We start from the raw sequence: 18,127 nt of genomic DNA, 5'->3' as shown, positions 1-18,127 counted from the left end.
GTTTGCACTTGAACGACCGTTCCAGGCTGCCATATCCAGTCCAAGAAACCGTAGAAACCTGTGTAATAAACTGACAAAACTCGTTTTTTTTTCAGACATTGTGAAAATAGCCGATCTACATGCTCACAACGCCTCGCAGCACTATTTTCGTGTTATACAAAATGTAATTCCTCTTTTCCACGAGGACTCCCATCTTTGCCATACCCTTTTGCTGAACTGACGCCACTGATGCTCGCAATCCGAGCATGGAATCAGGCAACCTTTTTGTTGCCTGATTAAGTGTCCCAGAGCAAGACACTTAACTCCCAAACTGCTCCCCTGTGCTCTCATTTGGAGCAAGCCACTGTCTGGGTCAATGCCGAGAAGTAATGTCCTCTCAGGGATAACTGCAAATTCCCTTTATTGCCATTATTCACATGCTAAATGCTTGCAAAAATGTATTGCACACACATTCTAAGCGTGTGGGTGTGGGAGTTGTGGGATGTTGGTCAATTCATTCAAATCTGGAACACTGGACACTGAAAATGAAATGGTTATGTTATCCACTCTATTAACATGCAGAGCATATATACACTATGTGTTGTCAGTGTCTAGCAAAGCACTATTTATGTTTCCTTTTCGTGTGGATGGAACTGCCAGACGATTTTCCCTTGCTGTACATTTTATATTGCGAGTAAGCCATGGTTGCTCTCTCTATCGATAATTCCTTGCCATCTTGTATGAGGAGGGAATGGTATTTACTGTATATTATTATTTTTACAATAACCGAAGATATAGTAGGTAAATACACACAGGTCAAATTATAGCAAGCTATTCCGCTTTAGCCCTCCCTCTGTGTGTCTCAATTATTATTTTCTTTTACAAATACAATTTCTGTAGGTGCCATTGTCAAATCAATGAGAATATCTCTGACCTTCTCTCTCTTTCTTGTCCAATCAATAAGCATCTCTCTGAACATCTCTCTCTTTCTCTTTCTGATTCTGACCACCAGGACACGTTTGATGCAGAGCTTCAAAGAGTCCCACTCCCATGAGTCTTTGCTGTCCCCCAGCAGTGCTGCTGAGGCCCTGGACCTCACCCTGGATGAAGACGCCATCATCAAACCAGTCCACTCAAGCATCCTGGGACAGGAGTATTGCTTTGAGGTGAGACTTCTCCCACCCACACCCGCGCAAGTACAATCTTTACAAACAAAGTAAAGCATAAAAAACTCTGAATGAATTGTAAATGTGTGTATGTGTGTGTGTATATATAATATATATACAGTATATGCGTGTGTACATACATACATACACTGTGAGCTATATTTTCGTCCATACCTTACCCCTTATCCCAAAAATTCTTTGCCTTTTTTACTATTTTGAAAAACATTTTAGAATACTTCAAATAACCAGTCTACATCGAAACGGAGCTTGTAGATCAGCTATTTGAAATTTTCAATAGATTTTCAAAATAGTAAAAAAAAGGCAAAGAAGTTTAGGGATAAAGGGTAAGGCATGGACGAAAATAGGGCCCTGTATATATATACTGTATTAATATAATTTTCAATTCATTCAGAGTTTTTATATACTGTGTATATATATATATATATGGCATATATATGGCACAAAACAGCAGTTTTTGTGTTCAACGTTCAAAATGTGCCCCCCCACCCCCGCCCCACCTTTAATTTTTCTGTCATTTTACAAAAAACTAACAAAAGAAAAAAGAAAAACATTTTCTATCTTTTTTCCTTTTTTTTTGTTGTTGAACATAACCACACGTTCTGACTTAAAAAGAAAACCAGACATTGTAATAGCACCTTGGTTACAGTCTCCATAGATACTAACGGCTGTGGTTGTTGATGTTACCGTTGTTGGCTAACCTCAGGTGACTACAGCGTCGGGAACCAAGTGCTTTGCGTGTCGCTCGGCTGCAGAGAGAGACAAATGGATCGAGAACCTTCAGAGAGCTGTCAAGCCCAACAAGGTGAGGGGAGAGAAAGGGATGCGGAGTAGAGGAAAAAGGAACGAGCCCTCCCTCTGTCTGTGTGTCTCTCTCTCTCCTCCCTGTCTCTCGTTGTCTGTTGTCTGTCTGTCAACCAGGAGCGCACGGCTTCATTTTTTGTGTGTGAATGCCATTCTCTGTCTATGTGTTCTTGTTGGACAATAGCTGCCTCTACATTTTATGTATATGTACTGTATATGTATATGTATATGTATATGTATATGTATATGTATATGCATATGTATATGTATATAGTTACATACACACACACACACACACACACACACACACACACACACACACACACACACACACACACACACACAGTATGTAGAGGCAAAGCGATTTTTATTTCCACCCCCAAAGTACATACTGTAAAACAGGAACATCCAGGAACGTAAGCCCTTTAGACATAGTAACGACACAAACAAATGAGGTTAGATATAGATGGATGGATTCCAAAAAGAAAACAGGCGCACAATAAATGTAACGGTGCATTTGGAAGGCAACCAGTCGACCACAAGTTTATAAGAGCCAAACTGAGACAAAATGCCACCGGAGCTGAATGACTCATCCAGATGCTAAGGCCGTAGGGGTTCCTGGCTGAATCATGGCGCCTCAAGGACTCGATACAGGAGCTCTCACAAACAACAAGCATTTCGCATCCCAGACTAGTTGCCTCTGCAGAGACAAGACTCACTGCAGAGGCAGGGATGCTCGTTGTCATTAACTATCTCCCGGTTACATTTTGAGCATTTATTTTCCCCCCACGTCAAACAGCCACAACTGCATCCTCCAATATTTGATGACCATTTATACAGATGAGTGAAGACAATCAGGAACATAAATAACAATGTGAGGACTTAAAGTCACGTGGAAGGAACACAACGTACAGTGCGTTTGATTGCGTTAACAATCGGAGCTTCCAGAGGTACCGGTACACTGCCAATCTGCCATTCAAAAGTTTGGAATCAGTGCCACATTGATGTTGGCCTTGATAACCACACATCTTGAGAACATGAAGTGGCACTTCACTGATTTTGCACCCAAATCCTATTTCAATGAAATTGAGGTCTTAATAAACAGGATTCTGTGTGTTTTTTCCCATTATGCATTTGTTTTAACCTGCATTACAGTAGTATTGTCTCTGAAAATGTTTTTGCTTTTAGATTGGTGATTACATTATCTTCTAAAGATATTGTGGGAGTCTCTTCACTTCTAGCTGGTAGGGAATGAACTATAGCTTGTGAAGCAGTGGCCGATCTGAATGGAATGGATCTATAGGAAACATGGACTGCAGTCCATGTTACCTAATGAAGTGAGATTCAAGTCTGTGATGTCACAGTCTAGATTAAAAAAATAAAATAGGAATAGGAATAAAAGAACCGGATGGTTCCCATTCGATCCCCTGCTCCTCTCTGTGTCATGTCAAAGTGTTCTTGAGCAAAACCCCGAACTGCTCCCGATGAGCAGGCGCTATAGCCCTGGTCCAGAGCGTTAACAAGAACCCTGCCAGGTGCTCGGCTCTGCTCATAGATAGAGAATTCCACTGGCCTGCAAGAGCTCTGTCTTTATTAAAAATAAACAAAACTACTTCGCTACTCACCGAAACAAAGACTGTTTTGTGTCGTTGAAAGTCTATTCTCCTGGGTGGGAAGCCTCTCAGCACACCAACTTCTCTGTAAAATACACTTTTTGGGCAGAATTTTTAATATGTCCGCCAGACGGAAATGATTCTATTTACTCCAATGTGCCCTCTTGAGATATGGTCAATGGTAGTTTATATCGGTAGAGGGCGCAGTAGAGTAAACAAAATAATATCCGTCTGACGGACATATTTCAACTCGCTCTGCAGGGCTAAACAGGAAACTGGCCTGCCTGTCTGACCCCGCCATGGATATGTGAATGGGTAAATGTGCAGTACATTGTAAAGCGCTCAGGGGTCTGCGACAGTAGTTGACTGGAAATGCACTATATAAATGCAGACCATTTACCGTTTACCACCATGTGGAGAATGGGGTTTTGATTTCTCCATGGTGCCCCCACTGACAAAAATTGCTCTCTGCAATCAACGCAGCACTCTCTACTCCCGAGGGGAATGTCAAATATAGCTGGGGCTGTGTGAACGTTCTCAGAAAATGCAGCTTTCTCCAGTAACATTACAAGTCATAAATCCATCTTGTGCCTCTCCTCATGGCAGCATATTCATTGTGTCACTGGCTTCTTTTCATACGCAGATGGATTCTTCCTTTTCCTTTTTTTTTTTTACCCACTGGGACCATTTTTCTCTTATCTTTCTCCCTGTCTCTTATTTCCTTTTGTGCTTTCATCATCTTGCCTTCATCTTTGTCAGTATGTAGGTCCAGACAGCAGACCTATTTATTACTCTGTACCCTACAGTCTGCTGTAATGCCCAACTTATCAGCTCTTTTTTTTCCTTCCTTTCTTGCACGCACACATACACAAACCCGCACAAGCAAACACACATTCCAAGATGCACAAGCTCTGGCCCTATATCTCAGGGTTTGCAATGTTTTTTTTTTTTTGTGTGTTTCTTTTAATCTTTTATTTTAATTTTAAATTCTACAGTACCTATATTTGTGACAATTTCTGTTTGTTAAAAAACACTTCATAAACAAGTTTGACTTCACAGGACAACAGCCGGAGGGTAGACAATGTGCTCAAACTCTGGATCATCGAGGCCCGCGAGCTTCCAGCCAAAAAGCGCTACTACTGCGAACTTTGCCTGGATGACATGCTGTACGCACGCACCACCAGCAAACCCCGCACTGACACGGTCTTCTGGGGCGAGCACTTTGAATTCAACAACCTTCCAGCTGTCCGCAACCTACGCCTTCATCTATACAAGGAGACAGACAAGAAAAGACGCAAGGTTAGGGGAGACTGAGGGAGATTATGTAATGTGGGAATCTGAGTTTATATATATATATATATATATATATATATATATATATATATATTTATATATATATATATAAAATTATTTAACTATTCATTTTACAACCTATATTGCTACTCAAAGTAGAAATGATAATAGCATAGCACAGCCCTGGTATATCTACTGTATATCCTATCCTAAGACTACACATTATCTGTAGCCTACGGTATGTCCCCACATAAATAGACAAATCCCAGTTCATGCCATACATGCATCATGCTGGTCTCTGGCCTCTAGCCCAGTGCTTTCTCTGAGTTTAGAAATGGTATTCCTGATGAGGATGTGTCCGCGATAGTACAAGTTTGACTAATGACAGGCATACCGTATCTAACCTGTCCCTCTTCCCCATTATTTGGAAAATCATGTGGTATATACCGGTACTTCAGTCAGGAACACTCACTTCATTAAGTAGATTATTGCAACAAATAGAACACAGTTAAACTTGGCATTATTGGCCCGCGCTTAAGATGTTCCATACATACACACATTTTAAGCAAACATAGAGGGAACACAGACCACAGATTGTTGTTCTTGTATACCTGTATTAGTCCCATAGTATATATACAGCGTAAATATATTATATAAAAGGCAAAATAAAAAGCAACAAAAGCCAGGGTTCTTGGGGCCAGTTTTGCCTTTTACCTCCACCTTTTTAATCTTTTCTATCACCAGTAAGACTCCCTAATCGGGAGATAAGCGACCGTCAGGTCGCAGCGTGACTTTAGGTCCAAAAATGTCTAAAATATGGGACAGATCCATGTTGAAGACATGAGTGTACTCTAGACATACTGTGTACCGATTTGCGTGATTTTAGGGCACAAATTGTAGGATCTGTGTCCGTAAATGTGTTTTGCAAGAACCGGCCTCATGGTGGCGCTAGAAGAGGGGCATGTGAGAAAAGAGGAGATCCATGTTGATGAGATGTGTGTAGACATCTCTTTGTCTGTGGCAGAACAACGCGGTGAGCAGCCGATTTGGGGGCGTCATTTTTTAGCTTTTTGGCGGGGGTCCCTGGGGGTCCCTGGAGGTGCGGGGGTCCCTGGAAGGGTGGAGGTTGTGGATTGGCAGACAAGGATTGTGTGTGGAAAATTTCACATGGATAGGGGCAACGATGGCGGAGATATGAGTAGGGCAAAAGTGTGACGTGACGTGACGTGATGTGACGTGACGTGACAGACAGACAGACAGACTGACGGACAGACAGACAGGCGGTGGAGGTTTTGATAGTAACTGCGACCTGACGGTCGCAATAAGAATTGTTTAAGGATTCATCACTGACGTCCCCCTTTTTCTTAAGGAAAAGAGCACATACTTGGGGCTGGTCAGCATCCCCATCTCAAGCATCACCGGCCGGCAGTTCGTGGAGCAGTGGTACCCTGTCATCCAGCCCAGCGTCCTCACCAAGGGAGCCGGCGGAGGAGGAGGAAAGGTCATCAACGCATCCATACGCCTCAAGTCCCGCTACCAGACCATGAGCATCCTGCCCATGGAGCTGTACAAGGAGTTTGCAGAGTACGTCACCAATAACTATCGGACCCTGTGCGCCGTTCTGGAGCCCGTGCTGAGTGTCAAGAGCAAAGAGGAGGTGGCCTGTGCACTGGTGCACATATTGCAAAGCACAGGGAAAGCTAAGGTACAGCAACATTGATTCCTCTAAGACGCAGATCCCACGTGATCATTTTTAACACATTTGAATCGATTTTACTATACTAATTGTGTATAACTTTGTTGTCGGGTGGAAACCTTGTATGTCCAAAACGTTTCTTTTTTTTTTTTTTACAATTTAAAATAGTGAAAATAGCTGATCTACAAGCACACAACGCCTCCCATCACGAGGCGTTGTGTGCTTGTAGATCTGCTAATTTCACTACTTTTGTGCGACACTTTTGAATGATGAAGTAGGGCTTTACTTTATGAAAAAAACATAGAAATTTCAAACTCGGAGATAAGAAGTGACGATAAGCATTACACCAAGTGCAGTACTTTACAAGTTCGCTTTTTTGTGACATTTTCTGCATAATGATAAACAGCATCAAGTTGAACCAACCAATGAAAATTGGCTGTGAAATCAAAACGTATTTGTAATTTTTGCACTTTGTTTTTTACAAACAACAAATGTGACAGAGCAGCAATGTTATTTTTTACATACTTTAATGCCTCCCTTTTCCAGGATTTTCTGTCAGACATGGCAATGTGTGAGGTAGACCGATTCATCGACCGAGAACACCTTATCTTCAGAGAGAACACCCTGGCCACCAAAGCCATAGAAGAGTACCTCAAACTGATTGGACATAAGTACCTCAAGGATGCTATAGGTATAAGTGGGTGATGTAGCTCCTTATAATCAATCAAATTTCATTTCAAATGTAAGAACTACATTTTTGATTGAAATTCTGAAGTGAGAAAATGATGTGGCTTGTATGCCCTTGTCCTTTGCAGGTTACCAATTTCAAAATGACTCACTAGCAATTTTACTAGTAAATAGTTAATAGTTAGTCATGCATAAAGAGACGCCAAGAAACTTAAATAGCCTTCCAATATCAGTCATAATAATAATACGTTTTATTATTATAGAAATCCTCATCATCATCATCATCATCATCATTGTCATCATCATCATCATCATCATCATCATCATCATCATCCTTTAAGTTCATTATGAGAGGTGTGGTAACATTCAATTTGACATTTTGCCATTAAATATGTAATTACCTAAATTGAATTTAAACTGACCTTGTTGATACGTACAGCTTTGTTCTTCATACTATTCTTTCACAGGGGAGTTCATAAGGGCCTTGTATGAATCAGAGGAGAACTGTGAGGTGGATCCCATGAGAACCCCGCCCTCAGTGCTCCCAGACCACCAAGCCAATCTCCGCATGTGCTGTGAACTGGCACTCTGCAAGATTGTCAACTCCCATTGGTCAGTAGTCAGCTAATGCAATGCAATTTAATGTGATTGGTTATATTGTCCTTCCATGAGTAAAGTGCCCATTCATTTACACCATAGGGGATTTCATTATCAGCCATAAACTCGTAACAATTCAATGTACACTTACCACTAGAATGCTGGTTGTAAAATGAATCTACTGTATATGCTTCTGTAGAAACCCCAAGTATGTATGCTTTCACTCTAGTTTTAGTAAAAACATGTTTTAATAACAATTCCACGGAGAAGAACTGCATTACCCATACTGCTAAAAATATACATCCGGTGACGCTGACGTCTGTGATTGCTGGAGCTCGCGGTTACCTCGGAAATAGCTACTGCCCCCTGTCAGCCCGGCAGATTAATGCACTTCAGTTAACTCCGTGAGCGAGTCTTCCTTTTACAAATATGATGCGCTGTTTTAAAGATGAAGATAAGAGCAGCCGCAGAGGTGAAAATCACTACGTGTCGAGGTTATATCCTAGCCTGGATAACTAAACTTAGCACTCCGATGTAAATTATGTACACAGTGTTGTACCCTGCACTTTTTTCAGCTTTCTAATTAATCATTGCATGCCAAATTGTTTATTGTCATAATTCATCAGCACCCGGGTTGGCTTTGTCAGAGGCTTAAAAGACGTTTAAATAAATATTTTATGAAATGTCTATGGATGAAATGAATGGAGAAATCTCTTCCAGCACCAGAGTCAGGACGGGGCGGGTCTTAAACTGCGACGGTCTATTAGCCATAGATGCCTCCTCCGGCTCTGGGATGTTGGTAAAAAAGGAATGGATTTTTATGGAATTCTTCTGCGTGCGTCACAGAAACTGAAGTTCGGTAGGCCAATCAGTGGCGGGACTCCCTCTTTCCCAGAGGCACTTGCTTTGGCAATGTAAACGTTTGTTTCCTCATGCCAATAAAGTTCCTTGAATTGAATTGAAGTCCCGGAAAAGATGCGCTGTGATTCACCAGTAGTCACTTTGAGTGGCAGCGTGTCTTCCGCTCTTCCGCAAATCCTTTTTTACCAGTCGCTCCAATGAATGAATGGAGAATGAGGAGTCTAGCTTTTTATATCTCTGCTTATAGCAACGTATCACTAAAATTACCTTTTAGAGTTAATAAACTATTCTAGCTGGTCCAAATCTTGAGGGTTTGATTTGTTTGATTTATTTGGCTTTCATTCAATAAAATTACAAATAAAATAACTCAAATAAAGGGTCAAAATTATTAAGAGAAGAATAACTGGATGGTGAGGCCTGGCTTATCCATGTGGAGCTGGGGGACTCTCCCACCACCATGGAGATTGGGGCCTGATTCCTCCATGGTGCCTCTAGCTTGTGTTTTCATTTTGGGAAGTTGCCAGGTAGGGGATTGTGTTATTTATTGCTGCAATACTGACTGCTACATGTTGGAGGGATAGTGTATTGATCTGTAAACGTTATGCCCCAGTGAAACTCCTCGCTTTCAGGTGAAATATGGTCTACCGCAGTGGTTTCCAAACGGTGTGCTGAGACACACTGGTGTGCCGTGAGACAATTCCAGGTGTGCCTTGGGATTAATAGATTATTGCAATATACAACTATACAAAATGTTATGATTTCTTTTGAGCGGTGGTCACACCATCTCCTAGCTATGTGTCTATGCGTCTATGTGTGTCTGTAGCCTGAAGCCTGGCCTGCAATACCACTGGGTGACCAGAGAGGTGCTGTTGAGCAGCCTTGAAATGTACACGCATGCACACACACTCACTCACTCACTCACACACACACACACACACACACACACACACACACACACACACACACACACACACACACACACACAGACACACACACACACACACACACACACACACACACACACACACACCTTGAAATGAATGGACACCACCGCTCAGTTCACACTGGTGTGATTTTTCTTATATCAGTACTTTGTGCACACACATTTCCCAATACAGAGATGGAATTGATACCCTAAAATATATATTTTATTATTTTATTTGGCAATAGGAAGTAAAATATGTTTTTTACAGTGATAAAATTGTACAATGTTATGTTATTTTGCAAGAATACCGGTATGTGAATACAGGTGGGCCTTGAGATCCTTGGGCACAAAAGGTTTGAAAATCAGTGGTATACGACTTCCTCAGTCCAACTGTGGTGCTTGGCAGTGACAGGGCCCATGTGCTATTGTTCATTTTTCAAGGGTAATTGGCAAAACAACTAAATTGGGCTGCTGGTCTGTGACCAGAAGGTTACCCTGAGTCCTCGAAGAGGTCCTCGACCTTGAATGCATCATTTGAATATGTGAAGGATTCAGTGTTCAAGCTCCAATGGGCTGTTTAGATTCTTTCTTACCACTTTGACCGTGGCATACCAATATAGGCAAATATTGTAGATCTACAAGCTCTCAATGCAAGCTTGTATCAGCAAAAAAAAAAAAAAAGAAAACTATTTTTTTATTGAATTGGATTAAAAGAAAATGAAAACAGGGCTTAAGGGACTAAGATCCTTTCGCACAATAATAAAGACCAGTAAGACTCCCTAATCGGGAGATAAGCGACCGTCAGGTCGCAGCGTGATTTTAGGGCAAAATGTGTAGGAGTAGTGTCCAAAAATGTGTTTGAAGAAATCGGCCTGATGGTGGCGCTATATGGGACAGATCCATGTTGATGAAATGAGTGTAGACATACTGTGTACCGATTTGCGTGATTTTAGGGCAAAATGTGTAGGAGCAGTGTCCAATCTGTCCATGAGTGTATAGTGCCCAACGTATTTCATTTGCTATCGTTATCTCGATAGTGTGTTTCCACGAGAGCTCAAGGAAGTCTTCGCCTCCTGGAGAGTGCGTTGTGCCGAGAGGGGGAGAGAAGACATTGCTGACCGCCTCATCAGCGGCTCCCTCTTCCTGCGCTTCCTGTGTCCCGCTGTCATGTCCCCTTCGCTCTTCAACCTCACCCAGGAGTACCCCGACGAGCAGACGTCCCGCACCCTCACCCTTATCGCTAAAGTGGTGCAGAACCTGGCCAACTTCTCCAAGTCAGTTCCTTTGAATCGCTGCCGTGAATTCATGCTCTTCTTGATGCAGTTAAATGTCAATGTCTTGTACTGTGTGATTATATATGTCGTCGTTGTCGGGTGAAAACCCTGTATGTCCAAAACCGTTCGTTTTGCGTTTATCATTTTAAAAATGATTTAAACTAGTGAAAACAGCCGATCTACACACACACAACGCCTCGCGGTGCGAGGCGTTGTGTGCTTGTAGATCTGCTGTTTTCACTACTTTTGTGCGACGGTCTTGTGTGATGAACAGGGCTTTACTTGGCGAAAGAACATACAAATGTGAAACTTGGAGTTACGAGGTTTCCACCCGACAACGACGATATATTGTCAAAGATTGATTCTCTTGAGTCTATATATATTCTGTAGTTTTTACAGCATGGCTGTAAAAGAGCATACGTGCTTTACTGCTTTGCAAACCTTCCTTAAAACTAGACTATTTTAAAATGTTAATGTTGGTGGCTTATTTGTTTTAAGTGTTTTTGCCCCTCAAATAATGTTGTCATTCTTATCCATTCATTCACCATTCACCTCCCGCTCTTACCTTCCTTCCACTGTTTTCCCTCCTACCCCCAGGTTTGGCACTAAAGAGGAGTACATGAGCTTTATGAATGAGTTTCTAGAAATGGAATGGGGCTCCATGCAGCAGTTCCTGTATGAGATCTCCAACCTAGACAGTGTTAGCAATGCAGGAGGCTTCGAGGGCTACATCGACCTGGGCAGGGAACTGTCAATACTGCACAGTCTCCTCTGGGAGGTTATGGCCCAGCTCAGCAAGGTAAGGCCCAGACAATGCCTAAAACTCACCACCACTCATCACATAACCATCAACATATGATACGCTAAAATTAAATCCTATATACTGTACTTCATTGACTGTGGTCCCACATTGGGCTATACTTTGCCCCTCCATTTTTTGTTAAATTGAAATTCATGTGTGCTTGGCTCTAAAGTTAAACTGAAATTCAGTGTTAAGCTGCAATTCAAGTTTGCAAACTGATTAATACTTTCTATGGGCCCACTCTTGCATACCTGGGGGGATTTGCATAGCGTTCAATGATTTTGATTAGCATGCTACTAAAATTGGGGAACATCTTGAGCCATCAACACCAAGTATACCGTAACTGTATTTCATTTGTTGCAAATAAATGATTACAGCTATTCATGACATGTGGTCCTGACATAGATGGAGTATTGGCTGTGTAATAAGTGGAATAAATATGTCTAGAGAGAGGTGACTACAACAAAGCAGAAAGCCCACAACACTCCAAATTAAATAAAGTCTTTATTGTGCATGGCTCAATAATATCATGAAACAATGAAGAAGTTGCCAGCACACAAGGAATATCCTTTTCATGTTTAATTTACCTCCCTGGACAGAGGACAACGAACGTTTTGACCTGTCGGTCTTCCTCAGCGTTACTACAGGGGGTCCTCCAAATCTTTGTGTGATAGAAACTTTTTTTCTCCTTTTTTATATTAACCATTTGAACCTTAGGGCCCTATTTTGAACCAGGTCTTATGCCTTATGCCTTAACGTCTTTGCCTTTTTTTACTATTTTGTTTTTGTTTTTTAAATATTTCAAATAGCTGATCTGCAAGTTCACAACGTGCAGATGTAGATCAGCATTTGAAGTATTTAAAAATGTTTTTCAAAATAGTGGAAAAAAAGGTAAAGAAGTTAAGGCATAAGGCATAAGACCTGGTTCAAAATTGGGCCCTATTGTCCATATTCTGAGAACTTTAGCCAAAAATAGCAGATCTACAAGCTAGGCATTGTGAGCTTGTAGATCGGCTATTTTTGGCAAAGACGTTTGGTCTAGAGGAGAAAAAGAGGGGAGTACAGAGTGAAATGTCAAGTTATGTATTGACGATTCAAGTGGTTAAATACTAACTAATCTGAAAACCACAAATTGACATGAATCCAAAATACACTAATGATTGTGTCAAACAATGAAACTATATGGAATCTATGAAAAGGTTGTGGGGGTCCCTGCTTCATCTCTCTCTCTCAACTAAGGGGTCCTTGGCCTGAAAACGTTGAAGACCCCTGGCGTTGTCAATATTTATAAAATATAAAATAAAGTATATAGAGTATTTTCCCTCTAACTTCAGGATGCCATCATCAAACTGGGTCCACTTCCTCGCCTCTTGAATGACATCAGCATGGCCCTGCGCAACCCCCACCTCCAGAGGCAGCCCAGCCACCAGACAGACAGGGTTCAGGAGAGACAGACAGAAAGGCTGCTGTCACGACCCAGCTTTAACAGGGGTGTGTCCTCTGAGTTCCAGAACCTCATGATGAGGGATCTCAATAGGTACGTGGCTCTTTTTTTGTGGCTGAATAACAGCTTCAATGAGCACCCATGCTTTTATAATGCCATTTTTGTCATCAGATGGCTTCATAATAATTCAAAAGACCAAATACATAATTATACATGATGCTCATATTCCTTCTTATAAGGCCTGTCCATAGTATCTCCGAAATGTTCGGTGAGTTGCGATCTCCGACGTGCACATTTCTGAACTCTCATTCGGTGTAATGATTTTCAGAAGTCGCGAGTGACATCATTTTGTAGTCGAACCGGACCTTTTGACCGAAAAGTTGGGTTTCGGTCAAAGTATGGACAGACCTTAAATCTTTTGCTTGAGATCTATTGTGGTGCTTCAATGGTATAGCTAACCCCTTTTCTTTTTATGCATTGTTATTTGTTGTATTTTTAATTATTGTTTTACTTGACGTTTTACTGATTTTGACTTTAATTCATTGTACAGCACTTTGGTCAGTTTGTGTTGTTTTTAGATGTGCTTCATTAATAAACTGACTTGACTTGTCATCACTTCATAGCCATCCCCTCCAGCTATTCTGTGATTGATGTATTGCCTTTCTCCAGCTCCATAGATATCACTCGCTTGCCTTCCCCTACCTCTGGGGTGACCAGTGGAGGGGTCATACCATCTCGCTCCCAGCTGAGTTTCCAGGAACGTGACCATCTCCATCGAGCCGCCTCCAAAGACGTTTTCTATGTTTCCCGCCCTCCACTGGCCCGATCCAGCCCAGCCTACTGTACAAGCAGCTCTGACATTACAGACCCGGACCCCAAGGTGAGTTCTATCACATGGAGTTGAGAAATTACCATCTCATTGAGTAGGTCTGTCAAATCACTGACCAAAGGGAACTTAAGGTGATCCCGCACAGGGACCATGCTTAATAGCCTTTTCCAGTGAATAATATAAGACTGTAGATCATGACATCTTGTTTTTTTTTTTTTTTTCACTCGCGCAATTCATTTCTAGCGGTATTTCCTGGGAAATACAATTCAGGCATTCCAATATCGAGGCCTCTATAGGTAAAACGCACCCCACCAGCACCCTCATCCATATATCATCCGTAGCCACGTAACGTAATGACGGAATAGGGGGACACGCCAGCCTCTTATAATCCCTTATTACTTAGGTTCTTAGTGTCAATAAAAGCGTTAACCTCCAGGATTCCCGAATGAGCACGGTGTCTAACCTGCAGTCGGTGGACATGCTCAACTCCTCCCAGGCCTCCATCGCCGGCATGGGCAGCTTCGGTGGCCTCAGCAGCGGGGGCGGTGGCGGCCTGGGCTCGGGCCTGAGCAGCCAGCTGCGGGCCGGCGGCGGGCGACTGTCGGCCGGCTCCGGCGGGTCGAGCGTTTCGGGCGGCCTCCGGTTGAGCCAGCTGAGCCAGATGGGTGCCACCACCGACTCACTGTCCCAGCAGCAACAACAGCAGGCCGCCGCCATGCGCTACCCGCTTTCCTTCCAGAACCCCCTGTTCCACCTGGCGGCCACGGCGGACGGGCCGCAGCAGGCGCAGCTCCACCAGCAGCACGGCCGGGCCCAGCCGCCGCCGCCCCTGCTGCTGGCGCCGGAGCAGGACGGCTCCCACCAGGCCTACATCCCCCAGTTCGCCCACGGAGGGTTCTCCCGCAGCGAGGACCTGTCCACCCTCAGGACCCGGGACGGCCACCTGGGCCCGCCCAACATCATCCACTCGCACAGCTACAGCGACGACTACAGCAGGGCCGACTATGGACGGAGGCAGATGTCCATAATACAGGTACAGTACCTACACAGTGTATACTGTATATACAGCACTGTTTCCCAAACAGTGGGTCGGGACCCATCAGTGGGTTGCGGACACATTTTTGTGGGTGCCTATATTTTTTGTTTGCTACAATGTAGCAAACAAAAAACATTATTATTATTTCAAAACATTTTCAAAAAACATTACCATTATTTTTTTCATGAATTCAACGAAATCAGTAAATTCAAGAAGAAATAAAAGAAAATCTAATTAAGTCCATAAATTAGAAAACAATTGTTAAAGAAATAGTGAAAATAGACGATCTACAGTACAGGTTTGTAGATCTGCTATTTTCACTAGTTTGGGTACAAACATCTAATTTGTCTTTTTGGTCTTAAGCTAAAAGTTTTGGGAACCACTGGTATACAGCATATAGTATATACTATTACTACCTGCTGTACATGATGTTCTTATGGCATCAAACACGGTCCCATTAATTAGTCTTGCCTGCTGTCTGTTAATTTATTTCTTTAATTTGAGGAATCGGAAAGACTAAATTGGATGTGTTCCATCCAGGACAACCTGGGCATGGCCTCCCAGACGGGTACGTCCCACTCATCCCTGGCCACTCCCCCGTCCACCGTCCAACCGGTGCGCCAGAGTTCCGTCGCCCCGCCTCCCGCTCAGCGCGTCAAATCCCAGACCTCCCATCAGCTGTCCGTCAGTGCCGCCGCGGCTCCCGCCGCTCCACCAAAAACGCGACCGCAGAGCGGGAACCTCCTCCAGTCGCCGGAGTCGGGCTACGCTGGCAAGCAGCAGCAGCAGGGGGGGTCCCGGCAGCTGTCGGTCAAAGACAACACGGCCCCGGGCCTGCCCCACCAGCAGAGCTCCGTCAGAGAGAGCCAAAGTCCGCAGGGAACCACCAATCAGAGCTCTCAGCAGTCGCCACAGCAACAGCAGCAGCAGCAGCCTCAGCCTCAGACACAGCCACAACAGCAACATCTGCTCAAGCCCACCATTAGCAAGCAGGTGATTCAGAAAAGCCCTTCATAACCACTCTGAATCCATGAGCCTTTCTCTGTCTTTGATCTGTTTCAGAGTCTGTGATTGAATGATCCCTTGTTTTGTTTTGTTTTGTTTTGTTTCAGTGTCTATGATTTAAAGTTTCCTTGGTACAGTATGTTTCACTGTCTATGTTTGGAAGTTTCCTTGGGTTTGTTACAGTGTAAGGAATTTAAGGACCCTTTTAATACCTCTAAAATGACAATTAAGACCATTAAGACCAGGTAACCAACAACTATACTATACAAAAAATTCAAACATTGTCCAAGTTGTCATTACCTTAGAAAGAGGCAGAAATTGTGAAACTAGCCGATCGACATGGATCTACATATAGTCCATATTCATGCTCACAACGCCTTGCATGGTGTTGTGAGCATGTAGATCGTCTAGTTTTTACAATCTGTGGAACGTGAGACAATAAATTAAATGCATCTGTGCAAGTACTTGTGGTGGGGGGGTCCCCAGTTCGGGGGGGGGGGGGGGGGGGGGGAAGATCAGGCCTGTAATGGATGAGAACCACAGGATTAAAGGTTCAAGTGTTGTAATGCAAAAGAACCGTCTTACACAAAATGTAATTCCTCAACTCTTAGTGCTCGTCAGGGTAGGGGGTCCCCAGTTAAAATATGATTATTTTGGGGGGTCCCCAGTAAAAATATTGTTATTTTGGGGTTCGCGGCCTGAAAAGGTTGAGAAACACTGCTGTATACTACTGTTCACAAGATTGACTTTCACATTGTTTTGTTGTCCCAGGGATCCCAGACTCCCTCTACCCTCAATCCTCCAACCCCAGCCAACGAGAGGACCGTGGCCTGGGTCTCCAACATGCCTCACCTCTCTGCTGACATTGCAAGCTCTCGGATTGACCGCGAAGAATTCAAACTGAAGGAGTACTCAAAGAGCATGGACGAGTCCCGCATGGACAGGGTACGTATCATACATATTCAAATACTATTCATTGTATTCAGTAGGAGCGTGTGAATAGTCAATAAATGACTCAGTATTTCAGAACTATTGATACTTTCTGTTAACCTTTTTAGATAGTTTATAACTTTGATGATATGTCAGAATGACATTAAAATAGGTGTCACTCTTTTTCATTTTGGAATGAAACCATTGATGTGAAGAAACTTCAAGTCATGTCTATTGATACCGAACAGATGGTTCTAAAACACTGTCATTTGGTCTTACCAAGAAGACAGATCACCAGCCAAATAGGCTACTGTTAAAACTGTGATGTCTCTGATCTACTAGCATCTTGTGGAAGGTAACAAACTGTTTTTGGGAGGTGGTTTGGTATGCACACATGGGTGTGGCTAGGGGATTTTCAAATCCATCAGCCAATGTGGTCAGCGCACAAGAAATGTGCGTCTTCCCACCCCTGCGGTCCCTGGACACTTATACACCTCTTCAACCCTTAACCTATTTGAACCTACAGTACCAGATCATCTAAGTTTTCTCTCTGTGTGTGTTGTTCTGTCTCCGGCTGCTCTGCCTCAGGTACGCGAGTACGAGGACGAGATCCATTCCTTGAAGGAACGCCTGATGATGTCCCACAAAAAGCTGGAGGAGTACGAGAGGAGGCTCCTCTCACAGGAGCAGACGACCAATAAAATCCTCCTGCAGTACCAGAATCGCCTTGATGACAGCGAGAGGAGGCTACAGCGACAGCAACTGGAGAAAGACTCCCAAATTAAAGGAATAATTAGCAGGTAAATGGAGGTTGTTGTTGTTGGGAAGGAGGGCCATTGAAAGCTGAGACATCATACCACATGTGTATTTATTTTTAGGGGACCACACTGTATTCACATGTCTTCTTTACTGTGGTAATGACTGAGCTGACTGGACTATCCAGCAAAGTCCTCAGTGTTAAGGCCTGATTATACTTTGCACGTCTGTGTGGCGGCGAGGGTCTGCTTACTGCAGACTCATGCGTGGTTCTGTACGTACTACATGTTGGTGTCTGCAGGTGCGGACGTGTTCCACACATGCACACTACTAATCTAAATCAGTCTCACAGATACTTCCATTTCTGCTTGCACACACTTTCATCTCTTCCAACTATCTGAGAATTTAAGCG

At 43.2% G+C, this 18,127-nt stretch overlaps 1 protein-coding gene across 1 annotated transcript in view; it reads left to right on the top strand.

The window, feature by feature from the left end:
• Positions 1–18,127, top strand: part of syngap1b (synaptic Ras GTPase activating protein 1b) — a gene marked incomplete at its 3' end in the record, with an annotated part of 114,973 nt that overhangs the window by 77,974 nt on the left and 18,872 nt on the right. The window contains exons 5-18 of the mRNA XM_080745902.1: positions 992–1,145; positions 1,870–1,968; positions 4,640–4,879; positions 6,243–6,578; positions 7,116–7,260; positions 7,724–7,868; positions 10,677–10,913; positions 11,511–11,712; positions 13,050–13,252; positions 13,829–14,039; positions 14,425–15,021; positions 15,565–16,017; positions 16,801–16,974; positions 17,548–17,759. Of these exons, the coding sequence (XP_080602028.1) occupies positions 992–1,145; positions 1,870–1,968; positions 4,640–4,879; positions 6,243–6,578; positions 7,116–7,260; positions 7,724–7,868; positions 10,677–10,913; positions 11,511–11,712; positions 13,050–13,252; positions 13,829–14,039; positions 14,425–15,021; positions 15,565–16,017; positions 16,801–16,974; positions 17,548–17,759 (3,408 nt within the window). The remainder of the gene's footprint in view (positions 1–991; positions 1,146–1,869; positions 1,969–4,639; positions 4,880–6,242; positions 6,579–7,115; positions 7,261–7,723; positions 7,869–10,676; positions 10,914–11,510; positions 11,713–13,049; positions 13,253–13,828; positions 14,040–14,424; positions 15,022–15,564; positions 16,018–16,800; positions 16,975–17,547; positions 17,760–18,127) is intronic.

Source organism: Nannobrachium achirus (genome assembly GCF_963921795.1).
Source record: "Nannobrachium achirus genome assembly, chromosome: 2".
Lineage (NCBI taxonomy): Eukaryota > Metazoa > Chordata > Actinopteri > Myctophiformes > Myctophidae > Nannobrachium > Nannobrachium achirus.
Note: the sequence above shows the minus strand (reverse complement) of the source record. Positions and strands in the feature narration are given on the sequence as shown.